Source organism: Macrotis lagotis, chromosome 6 (assembly GCF_037893015.1).
Source record: "Macrotis lagotis isolate mMagLag1 chromosome 6, bilby.v1.9.chrom.fasta, whole genome shotgun sequence".
In the NCBI taxonomy this organism is placed as follows: domain Eukaryota; kingdom Metazoa; phylum Chordata; class Mammalia; order Peramelemorphia; family Peramelidae; genus Macrotis; species Macrotis lagotis.
In genome coordinates this window covers 72940316-72967098 of record NC_133663.1, presented here as the reverse complement: position 1 = coordinate 72967098, position 26783 = coordinate 72940316, and the positions used below count along the sequence as shown (strand labels likewise).

The window sequence follows — 26783 nt, the reverse complement described above, 5'->3', positions numbered from 1 at the left end:
GTTCTTGAACTGACACTGGATATTAGTTCTAGGCTCTCAGTTTGGTCTCTTCTGCTGATGTTTTTCGTTACAAGACACATGAAACTAACATAGCTTAACTATAACATCAGTCCTGTCCGCCAGTCTGTAAGACTATAGTCAAACAGAAAGAAAAATTCTGAAAAACTAATGAAACTTTCACTTAAGATTTTCTACTGGTTATTTTCCTAATTTCTTTGCCTCCTGATTTTTCATTTGAACAGGAGAATAACTGTGTTCAGAGTTGATAAAGAAAAGTAAGCCTGTTAGAACCATGGAAGAAGTGCTAATATCGCTTTTGTGTCTGAAGATTAAAAAAAACTACTCATAATATTTCTAAATGAAAAATTATACCTATAGAAAAAAATCAGATAACAAAGTGTAATTCCCTTCATTTGCTAACACAATGAAAATTGAAAAGAACAAAAATGTTGTGAATTCTTTTAATCAAATTCCAATCTCTCTCTTTGTCTTTCTTTATCTCTGTCTCTCTGTTTCTCTTTCTGTCTCTGTCTCCCTCTGTCTCCACCCCACCCCCATCCTGTATATTTGTGTGAGTGTATAATATAAAATTGTCATCCTATTAAAAGTCTACCAATAGAGGGCATGAGTTTCAGTTTATTTTCCTCCTAGAGACAGTGGACATGCACTGATCCTCCCATCCTTGACTTGATCCCCTTTAAAAGCATAAAGATACATGTTCAGAATGGTAGACAGAAAGAGGGATGGAAGTGGGTGGTAACAAAGATGAGTAGAATTCCTTTGGATGGTATGTTAAATTAGAACTACTCTCCTTCAACATATTCAAGTGTCTTTACTCATCTGGAATCCTTGATAGTAACATTTTATATCAAAAGGTACAGAATTACCAATGATTATCATTTCCATGTTAAACAAAACCTAGCCAACCACTAACAATTTTCCTGATTTGTTCTCTGTCTCCCTGCATTCTGAACATTATTTGGGAATAATCTTTAGCCATTGCATAGATAACATATGAATCATGCTATGGTTTTTACTTAGTTCAATCTGATGCTATTCCTGGGTCATGAAATAAGACCCTGACCACAGTAAGTTTGAAGTGAAATACCTTGGTTTGAAGAGTCTAGAGTGTTGAGCAGATGCTTAACAGACTTCTGGATGGTCTTGAATCCTTCATTATTCGTGACACGTGGGTAAACCTTCTGCACTACCAACAGAGCACTAACGAGTTGAAAAACAATTAAACCAGATTGTGTTTCAAGGTTTACAGACAGAAACAAAAGGTTACTCAAGTGGAAAATGGCTGGAGAGTAGGAAATTATTCCTATAACATAACAGACAAGAGGCTGCCTTTGTAATTTAATTACTTGTTTGCCTATTCATGCACAAAATCCCAGCATGGTGTTCTCAAGCCCAAGTGGAGCATGACATTCACAGAAAACCCACAGTCTCAAAGTAGTGTTTGTTTTTTATAAAAAGGCCAAAAAATGAAGTAAGTAAAGTTCACATTAGTTTGACATTCTGCTGTTAAGATTACAAATGAGAGGGTAGGTAAAACTATTTTTTTTCTTAAAAGAAACCAGAAAAAATTGGAAATCATGTCCAAGGTTTAATAACAGAATCATAGAATCACAGACAGAGCTGAAAGGAACCTCAAAGGCCATCAAGCCCAATAGTCTTTTGTGTTTAGGTATGGCCAATGAAAAGAATACTGAGATTGAAGCATTTAATAGACATTTTTAATTGCCATTTTTTCAATGTTACTCATATTTTAGCCAAAGTTCAGACTATACTTTCTTTTTTTGGCAAGGAAATGGACTTAAGTGACTTGCCCAAGGTCACATAGCTAGGCAATTATTAAGTTGTCTGAGACTGCATCTGAACTCAGATTCTCCTGACTCCAGGGCCGGTGCTCTATCCACTGTGCTACCTAGCTGTCCTCAGACTGTACCTTTTAACTCATGTAGACAGAGAATTTTAGGTTTGAAGGGATTTTTCCAACCTGTAGACCCATAATTTCATTGGTACAAGAAAGTCTCACTCTTCTTTCTTGATTAAGTTAAAAATTAAGGGCCCAGTTAATTTTTATCACTTACATGAACCTATTTCTGATTTTGCTAGAACTAAAAATTGTTAATTGGAATGAAGAACAATTAGCAAGTTCACAGTGTACTTGAATTTTTATTTTCTGTTCCAAAGCAATGAGTTGCTTAAGAATGTTTTCTGCTGATGTTTGTAGTGTATATATAAAAATATATTTGCACCTACAAGTATGTTTGCATTTTATAAGTACTAAGTTTTAAAATACTCATCAAAGAGATAGACATTTAACATTTTCATTTACTTAGAGTGGTAACTGATATAAAAGGCTTTTATTAAATGATCACCTTTAGACAGAGAAGCACAGATTTAAGTTCATACATTTGATGAATTTTCTAATTGTTCTCTGTTGCAGAAACTAACTTTTAATTGATATAGCTTATGAGATCTGCATAAATGCAAATTTTTGTGACTAATTGCATACATTTGCATGTATGAATATATTATAGTGGAGCTATATATGCTATATATATATATATATATATATATATATATACATATATATAATATTTCTCTCTCTGCCACTATGTAACTGCTTATTTGACCTTGGGCAAATTGTTCAACTTTTTTGAACCTCAAATTCTATAACTGTTAAATAGGGAAAAGAATGTTTTATACTCTCTACTTAGAGAGTTGTTATAAGGATCAAATATAAGATGTCAATTCACTGGAGGTAATTGATGTTGCGTTTTGTAAATGGTAGAGTTCCGTATAAATATACATCATTATCAATAGTATTGGAGGTAGGGGCTGCTAGGTGGCGTAGTGGATAAAGCACCAGCCCTGGAGTCAGGAGTACCCGGGTTCAGATCCGGTCTCAGACACTTAATAATTACCTAGCTGTGTGGCCTTGGGCAAGCCACTCAACCCCATTTTCCTTGCAAAAACCTAAAAGAAAAATAGTATTGGAGGTGGTGGCAGATGTTCAATTAGCAATCCTTTTCATTTCAATCTAGAAAAAGAAGCTTTTTAGATATTTAGCATCTGAAGGAAGCATTGGATTAAACAGGTGACTTAGATCATATATAATGCATTTATTTTGGGCAACACCAGATTTCAGTTGCCTTTGAAAAAGGATTTCAAAAGACTTAAAGGAAATAACTCCAAGGTAAAGCAAGTATTTTTAAATATTTGTTCTAATAAATGGAGGAAATCATTTATTATAACAGTAAAACAATAGGAAGTGAAGAAACTTACCTGAAGACATTTATGAAATTTTAAATCTTAGAATCAGTCTTTAGTAAAGCATGATTTGTCCAAATCATTGAACTTGTAATACTTTGGTGGCCATTGGTATTAAAGAATTTGATTAAGTAAATTGAGAATTATAATTCTAGCCCAAAGTATCAAAATGCCTATTCTCTGCTCCTCATCATATGATTTAATTGCTAAGCAGAGAGGTGGACGGATAATGCATAGAAAGTATCAGACCTGGAATTAGGAAGCCCTGAGCAAAAATCTGGCCTCAGAAACTAGAAATTGGGACAAATCATTTAAATGCCTTGTTTCTTCAGCTACAAAATGGGAATAACAATAGCACCTGCCTTCTATGGTTTTGTAAGAATCAAATGAAATGGTTTTTCTTTTTTTAGGTTTTTTCCCAAGGCAATGGGGTGGAGTGGCTTGCCCAAGGCCACACAGCTAGGTAATTATTAAGTGTCTGAGGTTGGATTTGAACTCGGGTCCTCCTGACTCCAGGGCTGGTACTCTATCCACTATGCCACCTAGCCACCCCCAAGATGGTATTTTTAAAGAGTTTAGTCTGATGCTTAACTTTCTAGAAAAAGTTAGAAATACTTATTCCCTTTTCAAAGCACAAAAAGGCTTCCAAATACCTTATGTTTATCTTATATCATTAAGCAGTTAAAACTAGTTGATAATCCAGAAAGAGATATTTTTTTGTGATTTATAATTCAATAGCAAATCTTCAAATTAGTCTTCTTTCCCACACCAAGTTCTCAGTACATGTCTGTTATTTGGGATATAATGTATAATTCCTTAGTCCTATACCAAACCGTGTAAGCAGACTGTATGTACAATAAGAGAGCGTGGGTCTAACTTTTAATATGTCTTCAAATGAATGGATCTTATATTCACTGAGCATGTTGTCACAGAATACTAGCCCTAAGAAGGATTTTCTCTTCCCCAACATTCCTCCGCTCCACTGTAGTTGGTGTAGGGACTCCTAGGTAAGGAAATCCCTCCAGTAATAAAGATCAACATCTGCTCTACCACTTTCTGTCTTACAGTAAAATTTGCCAAATTAGGCCACACCTAAGAATGGTTTTTACATATTTAAATAAAGCTTAAAATATTAATAATTTGCCAACTTTTGTTTTCAAGGACTGACTAGGAAGAATGATGCAAGGAAATTAAAAAAAAAAGGAAATGGCACACTCTTGCTAATATGTATCTGGGCCCAGAATTGTCTTTGATCATCTCTTGTATAGGTTTCAGACAGGTTCTGTATTGTTCCATTGAGTCACAATTACATTTTTAAGGGTCTTATTCAGACAAGTTGGTCTCACCCAGTAAGTATCAGACATAGTCACTGGCTAGGTCTTCTCAATATGTCTTTCAACCCAGTGTCATTTAAGACAATCAACTTAATCTTGATCTTTGGTCCTTAGAGTTTGACTTCTTAATTCTACAGTGGGTGGAATTGTTGTCCAACTTTATATCACCACTTGGTCTGGATGTTGATATTTTCTTCTACGAACAAATGAAAACTAAAAAAAAAATACATTTCTCTTTGTTCTTCTTTCCTCCCTCCCTGCCAACACTTCTCAGAATTAATGGGAGATGTTGATTTGAAATATTTTCTCCTGTAAACTATTTTTTCCCCTCTTCTTAATCTATTCAAATTGGAAATTACCCTAAATAACACATAGGAATAATGTAAAGAAATGAAAGGAAGGGAATGATATACTCTTGCTAATGTTTGTCTGGGCCCAGAATTGGCTTTGACCTTCTCTTGTATGGCTTGGGTGCTCTTTGTTTTGTTCAATTTGTCACAACTGAAACATTATTGAAATCTGATTTGGGTGATTAGGGGTTTGGAGGCATTCATCATTGCACAAAACAATCCAAAAGAAATAAGGAAGAGTATTTATGAGACTCATTTGTGACTATTACCTGTCCACTAAAGACCAGACAAGAGCAGTGAGGCCACAGCTAGGAGATAAATATTGTCAAGCTTGAGGGAAGTTATGGCTCTTTGAGGAACACCTTGCCAGTATACAAACATTAATTAAAAGAAGCCCAAGTAGAGAAAAAGGTTTACAAATTGGGGACAATTAAGTAGCCACTTAAGGAGCGATGGTTTAGGACCAGATGAGACAAGCAAATGACCTTTGTTTTTTATAAGCTGCTATTTCGGAAGTAGACAGAATTTGAATTTAGGTCTTATTGATGTCTTTCTGACTCTAGGTCCAGCGATCTATTCATTGTGCTGCCTTAATATAAGATGTTTTCTACATGTTTTACTCTACCGAGATATATATTTTCATTTGTTTCTCCACATGAAATTCATATAGAAGGCTTCTTTGTTTGTTTGCCTGTTTGTTAACTAGTGTGAAACAACAGTGAAAGGAAGTTCGAATGAGAAGTTCCCTCCAGTAAGGCAAACTGGCAAGTCTTCTATAACTAATAATGTTAAAGAATTGTCAGAACCATAGAGTGATTGAGCCACTTGCTCTGGTTAGTCATCCAGTATTTCAACCCAGGTCTTCCTCACTCAAAAAAACCCTAATATCTCACCCCAGTATCTATTTTTCTCATACCTCCACAATACTGGTTATATATGTGGAAAATTCTATTTTTCCCCCTTGGAGTACAGGTTCATCTCCCTAAGTTAACTACTTCTTATTATTTATCATGGTTTGGTGCAGTGTTCTCAAGCTCAAATAGAAATGAGGAGCCCTTAAACCATATATATCTTTCTTTGGGGGACTGCACATTGACTTAGAAAATCACAAATTAACATAATTTATGTTATATTGCATTTTATTTTATTTCTTAAATATTTCTCAATTACATCTTAATCTGGCTCATAGCATTCATGAGCTCCGTGTATGACATTTCTGCATCGTGTTTAGAGAGTTGACCTTGGACACATATTGGCTTTCAGTGAGGTTTTCATTTCTCCAGATCACACCCTTAGGTCAAAAGTTACAGAGAAAGGGGTAACCTTAATTGGTAGAACTTCCCTCTTAAAAATTTTTCCTAGGACAGCTAGGTGGCACAGTGGACAGAGCACCAGCCCTGGAGTCAGGAGTACCTGAGTTGAAATTGGACCTCAGACACTTAATAATTACTTCACTGCAGCCTTGGGCAAGCTACTTAACTCCATTGCCTTGCAAAGAAAAAAAAACAACCTAAAAAAGTTTTTCCCTATACCAATGAAATCATAGGTGCAATTCTCCCTATTCCTTAACATTAAAAAATGGATGCACTTTCTTCTAATTAATGCATCTACTTTTTCAAACTGAAGGAAGAAGACTATAAGACAGAAAAGCAACTGATAAAACACAGTTCAGGACCATATTCATGGGAAGGCAGATTAATTTTGCAAGGACAGCGATTACATTTCAGACATTTAAAGCTGAATGAACCATGTCATGTACTTGAAAACAACCTGTAAAGAACATTCTGTCCCAAGAGATTTAGACACAATCTAAATCTACCTTCACTCAACTTACCTGTCATATTTAATGTCTGTGATTACATATTAGGGAATTGAAGACCTTTCAGTGGCCTTCATAGGTGACCTTAATGTGTTTATCAATAATCTCCTATTATCTCACCTGTTTGCCTCATGGAGAACATCCAATAACTCCTTTAGTTTTATATCATCTTGGAACAAATTGGGAACATTTGTGAGAAACTGCCACAATGCAGTTTGATCCTGTAGTTGTGAAAAGAATGACAGTATTTTGGCTGACTCTTGGAAGACTATCTTTTGTTTGTTGGGGTCAGCTGAGATCTGAAAATAAAAGGAACACAGAAGATATGTGATTAGTTTTAATCGTTTTCACTCACTGATTATGAAAATGTCAAAAATATAGATTATATTTTTTAAAAAACTCACTTCTTTCAGAGCTTACTCCATTATAAAGCGTCTTTCATTTTCTTAATGTCTCAACCCCCATGATACTTTCACATATGATGGAATTATTTTTTCTATATTTATAGACCTCTACATGTTTGAATTAGTATTGAGTAGTCAAAATTACTTTCTTACAACCTATTTTATGGTTACATTATTATTATTATTATTATTATTATTATTATATCATTATCATCATCATCATCATCTCCTGAATGAATTTTAAGCTCAAGAGCAAGGGCATTTTGTTTTCTCTGTTTTCTCAGAGCCAAATATAATGCCTGAAATGCACTACACACACACTTGTTGATTGATTGCGAATTTTTCATAAAATGTGGATTTTCAATTAGAGAGAGAAAATTGTAGTTACACTGAAAATTAATAAATTTTTGGTAATCTTTTTAAATGGCTTTTTGCTATTCTTCAAAGAACATTAAAAATAGATACAATGACTGATAATGACTCTTGGGATGCTTGGAGAAAGGAAAATAATTTCTTGGATATAGGGGTCTGAAGTATAAAATATCATGTTCCTAATTTAAGGTCAGTTTAAGTGTTACCTCCTATGAGGTTTTTCCTCATGGTGTTTCTCCTCTTTCTCCTTTAACACATTCCCTACCTCTCAGAACTTCCTATCCCTCCCAAAAACATTGAATACACTTTTACTTACTTATCTGTATACATATGTCATTAGACTATAAGGTCCTTGATGGCAGGAACTGTTTTAGCTTCTCTTTGTTTACTTAACATCTTGTAAGCACAAGGCCTTATAAACAATAAGAATTTAATAAATATTAATTGAATTGTATTACTATTATATTACTAATGATTGGGAAATACAGGAGAATACTCTTGAAGATAATCTGTAATATTTTTAAGGGGTTCATAGACCAGATCCAATTTAAGATTCATCAGGGAATGTTACAGATGAAAGGGACCCTAGAGATTATCTGGTGGGACATTCTTCTCATCCATTGAGCAGATGACCAAAGTGAAGATCATGGAAGTTAGGAAGTGGTAAATCATAGAGTAGCAGATTTCCTGTTTCCCAGTTCAATTCTCTTTCAGATATTTTTCAAATTATTTCCCTTATTTTGGGTGGTTTTGTGATATTATTCTTTTATTGCTACACTCTCATATGTCATATCTTGTGGCATTCCATCATGATTTCAAACACATGGGAACCCTAACCCACACTGAAACAAAGCTTAATCTCATTACTCTTGTGGCAGGTCTGTCTTAATAGCATTGCAATCTTTGGATTCAATATTGAAATTATGGTAATCCTACATAAGGGAGAATGTTGCATATGATTAGATAATTTAGGAAAACACTGAGGGGATACCCCTACAATAGTGAGATGTAGAAATTGTGAGGGCAGAGTAATATGGCTGTAAGTATTGCACTACTGATGTAGCTAAGTCCTTTCCTAAACTTCGACTCAGAATGACTCAGTGGTGGAGGTAGAATGGGAAACAGGAGATTTTGACTCTATTAGTCAAGCATATGCACCTTACCTGAAAGAGCTGGTTTCTTAGTTCTTGGAGAGATGACTCTAAGAGGGTTATGTTGGACAGACAAAACTGGTTGAAAATATTTTTTCCTAGAATGTTCCACGAGAAAGTGTCCTCCGTTCTGTAGGATGGATGGTTCTCACAGATTTCTCTTTTTAGGCTTTCTGAAGTTGAATTTTGCTTTAGCATCTAGGAAAAAAGGAGACAACCATAGGAGTCAGTATAAAGGACTCACATGTTAATGTTCTAGGATTCCTAGAAATGATCTTTATGAAAATTGACCTGTCTTTTTAGTTAGTGCCAATTTCAAGGAACACCATATAATAATTTCACTTAGAAAAATACTTTGTGATACAATGAACATTTATGTGAAAGAGTGTTTGTGTGTGTGTGTGTGTGTGTGTGTGTGTGTGTGTGTGTATGTGTGTGTGTGTGAGGGGGGAAGGGGAAAAGAAGAAGAAAAAAAGGAGAAAGGAAAAAAGGGGAAGGAGAAAGAAAAAGGGGAAAGAATTTGGGGGTGTTCTTGTCACTAATAAAAATACAAGATTTACATAAACTACATTTAAATAAAAATTAGTTTTCCTTCTCTGACTAAATAATCTAAATGCACCATGGAATGAAAACTCTCTGCCAGCAAAGAAGTTTTTAAAGCATGAAATTTTCTTTCTTTTTTCTTAGCAGGGAGGCAGAAAGATTCAGGAGGCATATCTGCAAGTGAAACTGTCTAGGAGATGTTGTTTTCTTTGAACCAGACTGAAAAAAAGGAAGACCCTAAGTATATGTGTTCTAAGAATTTAAAGAGTGTGAATTCTAAATTTTGACATATTTTTCTTTTGTGATGTTTCTTTGCCAATTGAGTCATGGATCACAGAATTGTAATGCCAAAAATAGCCCTAGTGATTATTTAATCCAACCCTTTCATTTTTCACAGATGAAAATCATGAATTTCAGAAAACTTAAGTTTAGTGTTCAAATATCAGCGACCTTGCCCTTGAGAGGTTCAGATTCTAGAACTGTATCCTTTACCATGAAAAGTCACCTAACTTTTCTGGAATTCAAATTCTTCGTTTGCAAAACGAGTAGTTTTTTGTTGTTGTTGTTGTTTTTAGGTTTTTGCAAGGCAAATGGGGTTAAGTGGCTTGCAGAAGGCCACACAGCTAGGTAATTATTAAGTGTCTGAGACCGGATTTGAACCCAGGTACTCCTGACTCCAGGGCTGGTGCTTTATCCACTACCCCACCTAGCCGCCCCCCAATGAGTAGTTTTGAATGGAAAAACCATAAGTTCTTCCAGCTTCACCAGTCAAAGATTCTAAGTAACTTATCCAAGGTCTTGCAAGTTCAGTTGGCAGAACCATAAGTAGAAATGACTCTTGGTCCAAATCTCTTTCTACTCTACCATTCTTCTTTCCTTATCAGTATGGAAAGAAGGAAGACATTTAGGAATGCCTATATAATTAATCATTTTGCTTATAATTAGCAAATGCTCTCAAATTTAAAAAAATTGATTATGGAATACCAAAGGATTCTCTTATTAAAGTGGAGTTTCTGATATGTCACTCCTCTCAGCCTTAAAATCGACCATATTCTTTTTGATCAATTAAACTACAGGACATTTGCAGAGCTACATTTTGATTAATTCCTAAAAATCCTCAAAAATTTAGTGACTGAGCTTGATCAACACAAAATTCATCCACTGTTGCTGATCCTATATATCATGGGAAAAGACAGAACAACTTAGTCCAGAAAGTACTCTGAATGATGTATTTTCCATATGTGTTTATTTCATACAGATAAAAATGGACATATCCTAGGACTTTTCATCAGATTGTTTCTGGAAGGGTAGACATGGAGGAAGAGCAGAAGAGAAGTTAAGATTGTTTACAAAGGTGCTAATTCAGTATCCTTCCTTTATACTTTATTCTCATTTTTACCACATGTGTGGTATTCAGAAAAACTACTGACCTTCAATTAAGAAAGATTCACATTCAAATCTCACCTCTAATATTTACTAGCTGTGTGATCATGAACAAGTAATTCAGTCTCTTAGAGGCTCATTTCTTCATCTATAAATTGGATTAATAGAAACTATTCTGCCCATCTCACAGAGTTGGTGAGTATAAGAATCAATGAGATAATCTATGGGAGGGCATTTTCAAATCTGTAAATATCAGCTACTATCATGCGTTATTTTATTAGAATCACTGATTTCCTTATTTATTGGGCTGTACTAGACACATTTCTAACATGTCACCTCATGCAAATTAGGAGAATCTTGGAATTTCATTACTATGAACTAGTCTTATTGAGGGGTCTCAGTCACTTAATAAATTATTAAGGAGCTACTATGTGCTTTGAAGTGTTAAATACTGAGAATACAAAAAAAATGAGGCACAAAAGACAGTCCTGCCATCAAGGAGATCATAATCTAATGGTGGAGATAGCATATATATACACATCTTATATATATATATATATATATATATATATATATATATATATATATATATATGCAAAAATCTTATAGAAATCTACACACCATATTTTAAGATGCCATGCCATTTATCTGACTAAAATAAAAGATAATTTCCTAGAGATTAACATAGCAGAGGGGGAAATGAAACATTACCATTTCCCTTTAGCTTACACAATGACCTTTAAGTTGTTTGAGGTCAGAATGCTGTTACCATTTTAGGATGATTCCAGGAAAGATTGAATACTTCATAGTGTTCCTGTGCTGATACCCAGATCTCCAGAGACTGAACTGGACTAAATGACAATAGTTGTCTCTCTTTACAGTGATCAACATTAAGAAGGACTTTTGTCCTATAGTTCTATAGTTCCTGGAGGGCAGGAAATGTCATGCCTATTTTGTCTTTTGATTGAGTTTTGCTGTGATAGTGGTTGTTTGCCCTTTTTTTCTCTCAAAGAGGACCATGACATCGGGGAGGTGAAATTGTGACATGCAAGTGAATTGGATTTGAGTGAGGGGGATGCCTCACCAGTCTTTCTCCTCCAGAATAATCTGGGTCCAGATATGGATCAGGATAATTGGAGATAGCCCTGGATACAAGGGAGACCTTGATCTTTCTGAGCTAAAGTCTTTCCTGGGTCTCAGTTTGACTGAGGCAACAATATACCTTTTATGCATGATCATATATATTGAACTATTTATGTTACACAAAGAGTTAATTTATCCTCAGACATCTGATATATATATATATTTATATACATTTTTATGGATTTTAATTATGAAATAGTATCTAAAGTCAAATATAAGGGATCCCCGAAGTCTTTAGTGCATAAGTGAAGAAAATAATATTTAAACTGATAAAAAAAACTGCACTAAAACTTTTGGAATACCCCATCTATTTTCCTATAATTCTAAGAATAATAATGAATCACTACACTATAATTTTGAATAGTAGGCAGGAGAAGCATTATTACTAATTAGTAAAATGAGGTTTAGAAAAATGAAGTAACTGGCAAAAAGGCCACAGAGATGATGGCAAGATTAAAGTTTAAATCCTTGTCTTTTTTTTTTACTCCAACTTTAACACTTTTCCTCTTCCCTTCTTCTTCCTCCTCATCATAATAGATATTTATATAGTACAATATGTCTTAAAAATATGCTTTAAATGCATCATCTCATTTGGGTCTACAACCTAATATTATTATCTCCATTCTAGGAAACTTGAGGCCCAGAATGGTAAAAGATGGGAAAAATGACAATAGAGGGTTGTATTTGGACCCAAGTTCAAATTGTGCCTCAGACATCTGATAGTTCATGGCCCTAGAAAAGTCATTATCTATGGATCTCTGTTTCCTCATCTGTAACAGGAGGTGATTGGATTTCATGATCTCTAAGGGTCACTTCCATAAATTTATGATCCTAAGTAACGTGCCCATGCCTATAAATCTTGTTAGGGTCAAATGTAAGATTTGAATCCAGATATGCCTAATTCTAAATGTAGGAATTTTTTTTGACTATGCCACACTTCCTCAGAAACATCTCAGTTACTGAATACATTTCATCTTACTAAAATTAGCATTATGTCATAGAAATAACTATAATTTCAATTATATGTAGACAGAACAGAACTTTTATTTTTTTTAAAATGCAGCTTTTTTTGGTCCTAATAGGTTTCCTTATTTTTGAATGTACAAAGTTTTCTTTACTTCTGAAGAGTCCCCAAAGTTATATCTATCATCTTGCAGCTTAGAAAACTTAAAAGAGAGCAGATGGACGTGAACGGATTAGCAGTAGAAATTCTGCAGGTAAGATTTCCAGAAGATGTTATTAAGGAAAGAACATTTCCCTCTTTGGGGAAAGATTTGCAACAGAAATCTGCCACTCTCATTTTTCCAGAGGCAATATCGTGGATGAGTCAGCAGGTTTGGTGTAGGATTTAGCCTGGTTTTCTTTTCTTCCCCTCTTTAAGGGATGAAGGATGGTTTCTTATGACATCCTCTCTCTTGCCAATCTTAGATGCTCCCAATAGACTTAAAATGAACTTGCAAAAAAGGAAAAAATATAGGAGACTCACAGAAGTCTGGAATTCTCCATCAGCTTCTTATGTGAGAATATCTCATGAAAGTGCCATCCCAGCCATTGACTCCAGAGTGAAAGAGTGATAAAGACTTTAAGGATCATATTCTCTATGAAAACGAAGGCTACAGTCATGTATTTGTTACAAAAAAGTTTCCAAGGTTGGCCTCTGCTTTTATACAATATTAACTTTCCAGGACTTTTATAGAAAAATGCACTGAAGGAAGAGAATTTTTACTCAGGAGAAATGGTTCTGAATCATAGCCATAAATTGTAATGACTGACATTTAGAAAACATTTTAAGTTTTCTGAGATCTTTGCATTCACTACCTCATTTGGGCTTCAAAACCACTTCCTAAGGTAACTGAATTTTCATTTTTACTTTGACCTTACATTAAGTTTTAAATTATGGTAGAAAGTTTTAATAATTTCATATAGAAATATTCATCCCTAAGTCCTAGATGTGGTGGTTCATTGAACCCCACATGTATTCACTCTAGCTTGTTCATTATGATGGGCATACCAAAGTTACCTTTTCCAGCTCCAGAATCCGAGCAATTAGTTGACTGCTGTTGAATGTGGGGATGAATTCTGTTATATTGCTTTCTAAAATGGGTCTTGTTAAGGAAAATGCTGTAAAAATAATGATATAATTAGTATATTAAGCAAAAACAATTAGAGGATGACTATTAGCCATTAGGAATCACAAGTATTGTCATATACCATAGCTTTTAAAATCAGAACCTGAGATGTATCTGTCTGACTCACAAAACAGCAATGTCTACAAGTTCATGACTATCACCACTCTCAAACAAACTTTCAGATGCTTTGATTCTACATTAAATCCTTATACTTAATTACTCCTATTTTACCACTCAATCAAGTCCTATCTATGTCTTCTTTAAAAATTTCTACGTGACACAGTAGATAAAATGTTGGACCTGGACTCAGTCACTAGTTCAAACCCAGTCTGAGATATTTAATTTGCTGTGTGGGCAAGTCACTTAACCATTATTTGCTTCAGTTTTCACAGCTGTAAAATGAAAAAAGTCTTGTAAAAATGGGGATAAAAGCTACCAATACTTCACAGTTCACTGTGAGGATAACATAAATTGCATTTGTAAAGTACTATTCAAATTCTAGTTGTCATTATTATTATTATTATTATTATTCTTTTGTCCATCATTCCAGACATCTATCTTAAAGACCTGCCAGTATAGAATGAAATGATAATGATTTTCTTTCTAAATATTCAATTAGGAAGATAAAATTTAAATTCTATCTTCCTCAAAATAATCCATCATAGTTAATTTCAGAGCAAAGTCAAAAGTTAGCATCATCATTCAAGAATGTAATTCCCTTCTTGTGTTAAGTAACATTCATAAGAACTCCATGAAGCATGATTTCCAATGTGATATCCATCCCTAGCTATGTAGAATCCATTCAGTGGAACAGTTCTCATATCTTTCCTATGTATACTCATCAAACCAACCTTTTCTATAAACTAGGTCCTAAGAAATCTCCTTTATGCAGCAAAAATATCATCTGTATTCAAAAATAATGTTCTGAGTAATTAATAGTATTTTAATTTTGAGGGCTTCTTTTGTCTTTTCTTTTTTTAGTGTTACTCCAATAACAGTAAGGGATTGATAGATTTACATCTCTTGTCTGATGCCCCTTGTAGCCAAGGTCATTCACTGATGAAGGGAGGGTGCTCTCTGTGGCCATGGAGAGGAACCCAACTAATCAATCCCCACAGCTCCTATAAAACTCCAGCTTCATTATGTATGTTTTTCAACAGAGGGCTAAGCAAATCACTACAGATGAGTACCTGTATCTATGTGTTCCCCTCAAACTAATCTTGACCCTACTATATGAAGACAAAATGTCCTTCATTCAAAAGACAGAATAACACTGTAGATAGAGTATGGAGCTGGGCACCAAGAATCACAGAATCATGGAATCTGCCAGTTGGAATGTTACCCAACATCCAGCTTCTATGTGAATAGAAAAATTTTGATTCAAAACTACCCCTGTAACACATTAGTTATGTTGCCCTAGGAAAGACACTTAGACTTGTTTGTTTCACAATCACCTAGATCAATTTTCTCTGATGACAAAAATCACAAATTCTTCCATTCATTAATTATTTTTCCCCACAAACATTGCAATGCAATCATTCAATATCTTTATTGTTTACTATTAAAATACTGACAGTTCTCAATGACAATAAAAAATGCCTATAATCATAACTCTATTTTCAATGTATGGGATTCTACAATAGACAACCAGTAAAAACATCCTGAGTAACTGTGATAAAGGGGTATTTTGATCATTTTGTTTGCAATTCTACTTCTCTCTCCTAATTTTTGAGAGTCCCCCATTGCCTCTAGGAAATGGGTACAATCCCTAATCTCATATGGTGCAATGTAAATGTTATCATTAAGGACTCTACCAATTGAAGGAGACCTTGATATTTGTATTCTCAACCATAAGGCAACCATAAGGAATATTTCATTCTTTTAAGGATACCCTTTTGAGCATTCCATTTCAGTCTGGAAAGTTTAGAGAATAGACTTTCAGATTAGACCTTCACCTGCTTTACCAAAAGAACAAAATAGCTTACCCAGTGATGAATTCCTTCTTTCTGGAAATTTAGCTCTCCGAAGTGATGAATTACTGTCCTTTCCCGGGCTGGATGACTTTCTCTGAATTTCACTAGAGAGGAATGAAAAAGAATACTGTAACTTCACCTACACTAATTTACCGCTGAAGTTACAGTAATGTATCATAGAACAGGTTTCAGGGATGTGATACTACTTTACCTCCTCCCCCCTTTTATCCACTTTCCAGAATTTTAACACATGAACTCACCAAGATTTACATGTTCAATGTAAAAATTCTTACAAGGTGAACTTTTATTCAAGTGAAATGGTCCAGAAGGTAGTTAGAGAAAGTTATTTTTACTTTAACCTTGTAATAAGCTCTCAAAAAAGATGAAAGTTTTATAATGAAATATGAAAGCTTCTGTGATAATCCATTCTTTTACTGGAGACTAGACAAAAAAATATGATTTGAGGGCAAAGAAGGGTATGGGAAATCTGTTTATTTTCTTAACACAAAAGGAAAAATGCCTTTCCACATAACAGCATTTGAAAAGAGATTTGAATATGACACAAGATGAATTGTTTCTAACACATATCCGGATAAATGCTAAGACATTTCTTGCAAGTAATTCAAGGTAGCATATTAGTACATTTAATAAATTCATTTCATATAAGTAGCTTTTCAATTTCTGTAAGACAATTCAGTGCTCAAATAGGGTTACTGTACTACAGGGAACCAGAACAGGATATGATCAGATCAACATTTGGGAGAGGATCATCAAGTCAGAGAGGAGTTAGAAGACCTCACAGATACTATCCAATCCAACCTCCTAATTCTATATATGAGGAAACTGAGACCCATGGAGATTGAGAGACTTGTTCAAGGTCATTCAAGGAATCACTCTCAGAGGCAGGTTTTCCACCCAGGTACACTGACTTTAGAGTGATGGCTCTCTCCACTGAATAAATTGTTGAATATTTGTAGAAAGCAAATATTACATAAATAAAAAGTAAATACTGGAGCTTGGAGAAAATGATCATTTAGTAGAGAAGTAGAAAACATATGTATTGAGGAGAATGTAGACTATATCTCTGGATTTGGACTAGTTGTGTGTGTGTCTGTGTGTGTGTGTGTGTGTGTGTAGGTTTCTGGTTTAATATAGTAGCTTAACTAAGATGCCTAGAGATTCATGTAAATGAGGGAGAGAAAAATTCTTTTAGCTTTTCTTGTTATATTTGACTTAATCTTTGAAAATCAGACCAGAATTTTCATACCATACTCTGGGGTGTTTTCTAATTTAGATGATTTCTTTCTTGAAATTTAGATCATTTCCTTTCTTTCTATGCCCACTTTTAAAACAGTGAAGAGAAGGGAATATTTGTTTGCCTTCCTTAATGTTTTTCCTGTCTCTTCCTATGAAGTGTGTTAGGTACAGCAAAAGTCCTGCATTCATTCATAAGGTATATGTGAATTATTCATGACTAGATACTGCTCCCTTAAGTCCTTTCTTATTCCTTCTTCTGACTGTTTGGGATGGGAAACTAGGTGAGATTAAAATAAGAACTGACCTAAACCTTTTTCCTTTACTCAAGTTGAAGTTTTTGAAAGTTTGAGAAACTTGAGTTAACTTGACTATTTTCTCAGTGCTATTCAGTTTGGATTATTGCAATAAAGACAAGAAAACCATAAAAATTTTAAATCAGAAAAACAGCAATTCTCATGAGATGTTTCCCAGGGGGGACCCCAAAATCCTAAGTTCCTTGAGAGTAGAAATCGTTTCATTCTTTGTATTTATAGCCTCAGGGCCTGGCACATAGTATAAAATGAATAAATATTTGTTGATTGATTGATTAACTAGAATAACACATCAAATGTATAATAAGTATGACTAAGATGAGCAGAAAAGGGGGCAGGAAAAAAAAAGAAATAGAATACAAATGATAAATGCAAAGGGTAGAGAAGAGTAAGAATAAGGAAAATGGATCCTCATAAGGGACCAAGAAAGCTAATGATAAGCTTACAAGGTTAGGAAAGACCTTAAGAAGTCATTAAATCCATCTTTTTTTACTACCAGATGGGACTTAATCAAATCATTTCAGAGGGAAAGAGGGAAAAACAACTCTATTCTTTTCTTCAAGCTCTACAGGATAGGGAGCAAAATGTCTTTGGAGGTGAAAAGTATGGCTTTATTTGGAATATATATATATATAATACACACATATATATGTATCTAAAGCATATATATGAACATACACATATGTGTATATATATACACAATAATACATGTGTGTATATCCACACTATTTCCTCAGAAAATACATGTATTCTTATTAAAAGATTTTTGCAAAGCATGTTACAGAATATCTTTTTTTCTCCTGAAGGAGCCCAGGTGTCCACAACACTTCTCTTTTTTACTCACCACCCCTCCCCTTTTTTGTTGTCTTCCCCCAACATAATATGAGCTCTTTTAGGGCAGGAATTCTCTTGCTTGCTCACATTTCTGTAAATATTCATTCTCTTCTCTCTCTCTCTCTCTCTCTCTCTCTCTCTCTCTCTCTCTCACTGTCTGGCTATCTATCTGGTTATCTGGCTTATCTGTTTGGCTGGCTATCTGGCTGTCTGCCTGGCTGTCTATTTTTCTATCTATCTTTCCTCCCATTTTTAGTACATATTAATTCCAGGGATGCAGGGATCACCTATTGTTTCTTGGCTATACTGCCTCCTCTATCATTTATGTTCCATATATATCTCTTCTCCTTCCTTCCAACCTCCTGCCCATCCCCATCAAAGTTTACATCTTCTCTGGAAGAACCTTTCAGGATTTTGCTAGCTGATTGGCAAATTAATTTTGTAAATTTATTCAGCTACGGTGTTAATTTATTTTCATGGATCAGTGATGGGATGTGAATATTTTCTTTATAGTGTATTCATATTTTCTTATCTTGTTTGATTCTTGTGCCCCTCCTTCCACAAATCTGTCTATGTAATACATTGGAGACCTTCTTGTAGGTCCTAATAGGGCAGGGCAACTTGCTTTAACCTGCATTGACTATAGTATTCCTTACCATCACCATATAACTAGACCATCTCCTTTTCATGTCATGCATGTCCTTGACATCATTCATGTCATTTTTTGCACAAGAGTAAAATTGATAAAATGGCCTACTTTCACCAACCCATAGACTTCCTTTTTAGTGCCTCATGATTTTGATTCATAGAAATTCATGTTCTTCTTTGATTTATAGACTCATAACATCGTCAGGAGAATATTGGTATTTAAATAATAAGATTTCATAAAGGAAGCAACCTGGGATCATGGACAATACTGAATAATTTCCTTATATCCAAACCAGCCTATTCTCCTATTCAATTCTCGGCCAGCTCATTGCCCATCTTGTACAAGATATATATGCTTATTTGTAAACCCAAAGGACTACCTATTCACTTATATATCATGCCATAATCTTGCTTCCAATTTTTTCCCCTTGTAGAGTACTGCATCAATCACTTCTAAGTGAATAAGGACTCATTAAGAAAACTCTAACATTAAATTTAGAATGAAGAGATTCATCATGATGTCAAAGAGAAATATGAATCTATCTGGAAATCTTCCCCATTCAAAAGGAATCCCTCTTCCACTTGGACCCCCATACATGATATTGTCCATAATACTCTAGAAAACTTCTGGTGACCTTATTTCTTCTTATTTTATGCTTCAGTTGATTTTGACAATCAGAAAATCATTAAACAAAGCAATCTTTAGAGATTGGGTTTGTCAAGGAATCCTTTATGATCTTAATTTGTATATGTCTTAGAAGAACCATATATATCAGATACATTTTCTCTAACAACTCAACATATTTGGTAATAAAAAACATATAGCTTAAATATATAAGATGAAAAGCCATTCATCTAATAGCTCATTAGGTCAATATGAGCAATCAGTCCTCACAATAATAGCAAATGGTCAATAATCATATGAAAAATCACTCTGAATCATTAATAATTAGAGAAATGAAAATGAAACAATGATGAGAATTCATGTTATACTAAGCAACTCAGTAAAAGTTGCAAAAGATGGAACAGGCCAACGATTATGCTATTGATAGAGCTATCAAGTCATTCAACCACCTTTTTTTGTGGGGGGTGCAAAGAAACTTTTAATGATGGAGGAAAACTGATTAAACTATTCAGACCTTTTTACTAGAGAGTCCATTGATCAATATGTATTCCCCAAGAAATTCAAAATAGAAAATAAAAGATCTTGTATTATTTAAAATTTATGGTATTTTTATGATATTAAAGAAGTTGAAACAATGACAGTTTCCACCTTTTGATGAATTACCAAGAAAATTTAAGTATTTAAAGTTAACGGAATACTATTGTGCCTTAAGAAACCATACATATGAGAAGTTCAGAGAAATATAGGAAAATTTGTATAAACCGATAGAAAGTAAAGTAGCAAGGGCGGCTAGGTGGTGCAGTGGATAGAGCACTGGCCTTGGAGTCAGGAGTACCTGAGTTCAAATGTGACCTCAGACACTTAATGATTACCTAGCTGTGTGGCCTTTGGCAAGCTACTTAACCCCACTGCCTTGCAAAATCTAAAAAAAAAAAAGTAAAATAGTAGGTAGCTGAAAATAACGATAGCAATGTAAGTTAGGTGCATCTAGGTGACACAGTGGAGAAAATACTGGGCCTGGAGTCCGAAAGATTCATCTTCTTCCTGAGTTTGAATCTGACCGGACACTAACTTGCAAGTCACTTTCCTCATCTGTAAAATGAACTGAAGAAAGAAATGGTAAACCATTCTAGTACTTTTTTAAGCACCTAAATGGGTCACAAAGACAAGACTTAAATGACTGAAAAACAATATAACAATGTTAGTAAAAAGAAAAAAAACTGAACCCAAAGTAGAGTATTAAGTCTTGCGACTTCCTTCCCATATGACTGCTTGTATCAAAGGTAATTAAACTGACCAGCTTCCACATAATCCAGCAAAAGCTTTCAGTCTGCAACAGACAAAATAGTGATTTAAAAAAATAATGAAAAATAATGACTCAACCTCAAAGAAAGGAGGGATTAACCACAGAAGTTGGAACTTAGTATAGAACTAGAGTGAAGCAAAGCTGAACCAAGCTCCCTATCCAGATGTGTAAGTATGGCAGAGACTGATGCAAAAAATTTGCTTCTGCTCACAATCTGGATAATTGGAGAGATGAGTAAATCAATGGAAATACATGTAAGTAATCAAAATGGTGGCAAATTGACAAATCTGCCAGAAACAACAAAAAAATGAATGCAATTGTAAACAGAGACTCAAAGGGAAAAGAATTCATAACAACTACCTGAATATCTCCAAGAAAAATGAAGCAAGGGAAATGAAATTGAAAATGCTCAATGAAATAAAAGCACTAAAAAGAAAAGAATTCAAAGGGATTTAAGTAGCTAAAAAGTAGCAGGTTGATTTTTCCCAAGTCAAGGATTCTCCAAAAATAAAAATAGAAAGAAAAATCAATGACTTAATGAGACATTAAGAAATGATAGAACAATACCCAATCTTGGCCTTAACAAAGAGATGAATGAATATGTACCTTTCCTTTCTCTGGAGGGAGAAACTATGAATTTTGCATTCATTATCTGAAAAGATTACTGTGAGTTAGTTTTGTTCAACTCCTTCACTTTTCCTTCCTTCCTTTTTCTTTCTTTTTAAAAAAAATTCACTGGAAAGTAGGGAGCAAGAGGGGCACATCTGGAAATAAGTATTGTAAAAATAAAAGTCAGCAATGAAATGTTAAAATGAAATTTTCAAAAGACTCAAGAGATACAGTCATATCCTACATTTTCTAAACTGTTCCATCAATTGGCAAATTGTAAAAATGGGGTTTATTGTGTAAAATCATGTACAAAACATTGTCTTTTACATAAATGATATTTTCATCAAGAATCTTTCAACATTTGTCTAATCTCTCATAGAGATTTGATAGAATTGAGAAAATAGCACATGGGCTAGAAATTGTAAAAGGGAGGGGGAAGACAAAAATACTAAGATATCTTGTAAATGTATCCATATGTCCTTAAAATTGTATTGCTATTCCTTTTTTGATACATTTAATTCAATTTAACAGGTGTTTATAACGTACCTGCTATGTGTTAGGGATTTGACCATCATGTATAGACTTGTAACAATCTTTTTTTTTTACTTTTTGGAGGAATAAGGGGGTCACACAGCTGATAAGTGACTTGGAAGTCAGGAGGATCTGAATTTAAAATCTAGCCTCAGACATTTGACTTTTACTGTATGACCTTGGGTAAATCATTTCACCCTGATGACTCCCTTGCATCCAGGGCCACCTCTAGTCATCCTGATCCATATTTGATCACTGGTCTCAGATAACTAGAGAGGACAAAATAAGGCTGGTGACTTTGCTCATCCCACCCCTCACTCAAATCCAATTCATGGGCATGACATGACATCAACCCTCTGATGTCATGGTCTTCTTCGAGATTGAAGGACAAACATCATCACTATTTGCTAGCATAGTGTTCAGTGCTAGAGACACAAAGGCAAAAAAATGAAAGAACCCCAATCCTCAAAGGGTTCCAAGATATTTTGATGAAGGATTGAATACTCACAACTTGGGGTTTCAAGATGGAGCCCCTAAATTGAATCCTGGCTAAAGATGAGGGTGGTGAAAGGCAAAAGTGAGGAGGGAGTATATCCTAGGCAAGGGGGAGAATAATAACCAGTGTGGAGGCAAAGAGACTGGAGATTGAAATAGCGACATCAGGGACTAGAGTACTGCTAAGAGGAAATAATCAAATAAGAATGGAAAAAAAGTGGTTGGAACTGGATTGGAGAAATTCAAGTGCTTACTGAAGGAGATTTCATCCTAGGAGCAACTGGGAGTCACTGAAGTATTTTTTGAACAGGAGAGTAACATACCTGTAATGGTCAATGGTAATCAAAATAAAATCTAGAGTTAAGAAAAATCATTCTGTCTCTACCCCTACAAATGGCACCCTTTTTGAGGTCATAACCACATTGCTACTTATACATAGAGATAAGTATAACTATAGATATAGATATATGTTCACATGGACTATTTGTGTCTGGGGTAGAGCATTCTGAGCTTGTATTCATCTGATAAGACCAAAATGACACAATCAGATACACTGTAATTTATCTCTAAATAGGGTTGTCATTTTGGTCTTCTTCAATTACAAAGTACAAGAATTAAACATCTATATCTTTATCTATCTATCTATCTATCTATCTATCTATCTATCTATCTATCCATCATCCCTTTATCTGTATAAATAAACACAATGTTGATCCTTGCTCTTTGTTATCCAAGAAGACCAAAATGATATCACTGTATTGAGACGAGCTATGGTGTGTCCAGCTATGGTTGATCAGACCAATATGAGCTTGGAATGTCCTGCCACAGATTGGGCACAAATAATCTAAACTTATGTATGATATGTTTCCTTTGAGCTGCTTCAATTCTGCCTTGCTCATTGAGGACAGCACCCTCTCTGATGAGGGCACACCATGCTTGGCAGTCCTGTGCTACTATCTCCTATGCTGTACAATCAATTCCAAAGTTCTTAAGAGAGACTTTCAGTATGTCCCAGTATTGCTTCTTTTGACCCCCTTATAAGCACTTGCCTTCTGTGAGTTCTTTATAGACGAGTCCACTTGGAAAGGGTATGCCTGGTATTCTAACAACATGACCAGCCCTTTGTATTTGTCCTCTCAGTAGTAATGTTGGAATACTTGGCAGATTAGCTTGGGAAAGGACCTCAGTATCTGGGAGCTTCTCCTGCCAGGTGATCTTCAGAATCTTCATAAGACAATTTAAATGGAAGCTATTCAGTTTTCTGACATGGAGCTGGTGGACAGTCCAGATTTCACAGGCATATAGCAAAGAGGATAGCACATTGGCTCTGTGGACCTTCAGTTTGGTAGTCTGTTGTTTCTTTTTTCCCCACACTTTCTTTTGGAATCTCCCAAATGCTGAGCTAGCTCCGGCAATGCATGTGACAACTCATTGGCAATGTGTATCTCCTTGGAAAGTACACTGCCAAGGTAAGTGAACTTGTCCACAGTCCTCAAAACTTCTCCATTTGCTGTAACCACTGGTTCCACATATAGATGGCATGGTGCTGGCTGATAGAGAACCTGGGTTTTCTTGGTGTTAATTGTTAGACCAAAATGAGCACAAGCAGCAGAGAATCGATCCATACTTCACTGCATCTCAGCTTCAGAGGCTGCACTGATGACACAATATCTGCAAACAGAAGATCCTGCACCAACCCTCCCTTCACTTTGGTCTTGTCTTGTAGAATTTTCAAGTTGAAGAATTTTCCATCAGTGCAATAACTAGCCTTGAGACCATGTTCATCCTCAGTGAAAGCATCTGATAATATGGTTGCTCAAAAGCATGGGAACGAGGACACAGTCGTGTTTTACTCCATTGATGACTGGTAACTCACAAGAACATCATCCACTATCCAGAACCAGGGGATGCATGCCATCGTGAGACTGATGTACAATACTGGCAAACTTCTCTGGGCAACCACATTTTGATGTAATTTCCTATAAATTCTCATGACTGGCAGTATCAGAGTCCTTGGTCAGATCTACAAATCTATAGATCTCTGTTGTGTCCTGGCATATTTCCTGGAGTTGTCAGGCAGCAAACACCATAGCTATTGTTTCTTGATCCTTTCTGAAACTACACTGGCTCTCGGGAAGGGGACCATCTTCTAAGTGAAGTAACAATCTATTGAGGGAGATTCTGGCAAGAATCTTAAGAGCAATGAGAAACATCCCTGTGATTGCCACAGGACAATCCATTTCCTTTACCTTTATAGAGATAGATGATGGAGGCATCCTTGAATTCTCAGGAGATAAACTTCATATTATCTGGAAATTTTTAGTTGGCTTTTGGATAAGCAATGGACACACACACACACACACGTAGATCTCAACTGGAACAGAATTAGCACCAGGCACTTTGCCACATGAAAGGAGCCTAAAGACATTCAAATCCTCTTCTTCAGTTGGAACTTCAGCTAGGGACTAATTGACTTCAATTTAAGGTAAATGAGCAAAGGCTTTTGCATCAATTGATAATGGTCTGTTAAGAACACTATGAAATGTTCAGTCCATATCTCAAGGATTGTGTCCCTATCACTAATCAATGTGGCTCCATCAGCCTTGAGTAGTTGAGATGCACCTAAGATCTTTGATCAAGAACAGCCTTCAGGGGATTCATAAAAGCACTTTGGATTGTTACTATCTTTATAAAACTGAATTTCATCACAAACTATATATATACATATATATATATATAAATACACATATATGTTCATGTATGTAAATATATATATATATATCCATTTATCTATCTATCTCTATCTCTATCTATCTATCCATCTATCTCCCCTTTCTCTGTACCAATCTGCTTTATATACAGCAGTAATAGTCATCTTTCTCAGGTTGGGGAACTAGGTCTTATCTTGCCTGTCTAGGCACTTTCTCACAGTTCTAGGAGGATGTCCTGTACACAGTATATCTGAAATAAATTCTAGGCCTACACAAAAGCCAAGTCATCTTTCCATTTTTGCCTATATAAAGTGAGATTTCTGCAACACTTTTTCATCCCATCTTTGAATAAGGAATGAAATGGCTAGTAATTTGACCAGTGAAATACTCTGGAAATGGTAAAATGAAATTGACAAATGGAAATCTGTAGATCATCACATGAATAACTTTCCATTTTCTACTTTCCCTTTTCTCACTTCAAATTTGTTTTTTTCTTCTGTAACTCTAGTCCCAAAGCTCACTTTTACTCACTGCAATGCTGACTTAGTCAAGTATTAAAACCTACTCCTTACCATCCTCAAGGAGACCCACAACCAGAACATCTTAACCACACACTATTTAAAATATTGGGACTGTTGAGACCAGAACAAAAGATTCTGTGATCAACAGTATCATTTCAAGTTCAAGCCTATCATTCCATGACAAATGATGCTATAGGTTTTACATCATACTTTTTGCTCATGTTTAAGCAAGAACTGCACCTGCCTGTTGATTTGTGTTCTGATACTTCACACAAAGGAAATGATGCAACTGCTCACATTCCTAATAAGCCATGGATTCAGCTCAGAAGATGTGTGACAAACAAAAGGTGTTATGATACTGGAGCAAACTGTCAGGAGCTTCAACAAGGAGAGGGAATTTTACTGAGAATCTTTGTGATTCAAGAGACTCCAGAGTTGGCTGACAGATGGAAAATTAACCCATACAAAGTAATTGAGAGATTGGGAAATGTGTATGTTTGCAAAATACCCCCAGAAGATGGAGGGGGCCCTATCAGTCTATTGATTAGAACTACCCATTATCCATAGAAGAGCTAGTTGTACTTTTGGTTTGGACAAGTGAAGAGAGCTATTGGACACTCACCTAGGGAAAAAGTTGAGGAAAAAGAGACTGTTTACCAGAAATTACAAAGACTTTCTTACTTAGATATGGATACTGATAGTGGACTATGTATATTATCACAAGGCAGAAGAATTAAGAGTAACTTCTTTCCTTCCCAAAACTAATACAGAGACTTTCAGGATAAAGAGTCAACTCACAGAGCTTGAATGTACTGATGACCAACCTGACAAGGCTGCCAGGCATTGATATATAAGTCTATAAAGATCCCGATGATCAGCTCATATAAATTACTAACTCTGATATAGAAACAGAGAGGTCATTCAGTGACAAGAGAACTAGATCTCTTGGACCAGATACTAGGCTTAAATATGATGTTAAAGGTAAACTGTAGGATACAATTAGAGATATAACCAGGCCATGACACTAGTAATTGCATTTTTATTACTATATA

General features: G+C 35.1%; 1 protein-coding gene across 1 annotated transcript in view; it reads right to left on the bottom strand.

Annotated features, from left to right (window-relative positions):
* ABCA12 (ATP binding cassette subfamily A member 12) overlaps positions 1-26783 on the bottom strand; it is a 231375-nt gene that overhangs the window by 121700 nt on the left and 82892 nt on the right. The window contains exons 4-8 of the mRNA XM_074191440.1: positions 15896-15987; positions 13802-13902; positions 8725-8910; positions 6906-7084; positions 1109-1221 (exon numbers count right to left, since the gene is read on the bottom strand). Of these exons, the coding sequence (XP_074047541.1) occupies positions 1109-1221; positions 6906-7084; positions 8725-8910; positions 13802-13902; positions 15896-15987 (671 nt within the window). The remainder of the gene's footprint in view (positions 1-1108; positions 1222-6905; positions 7085-8724; positions 8911-13801; positions 13903-15895; positions 15988-26783) is intronic.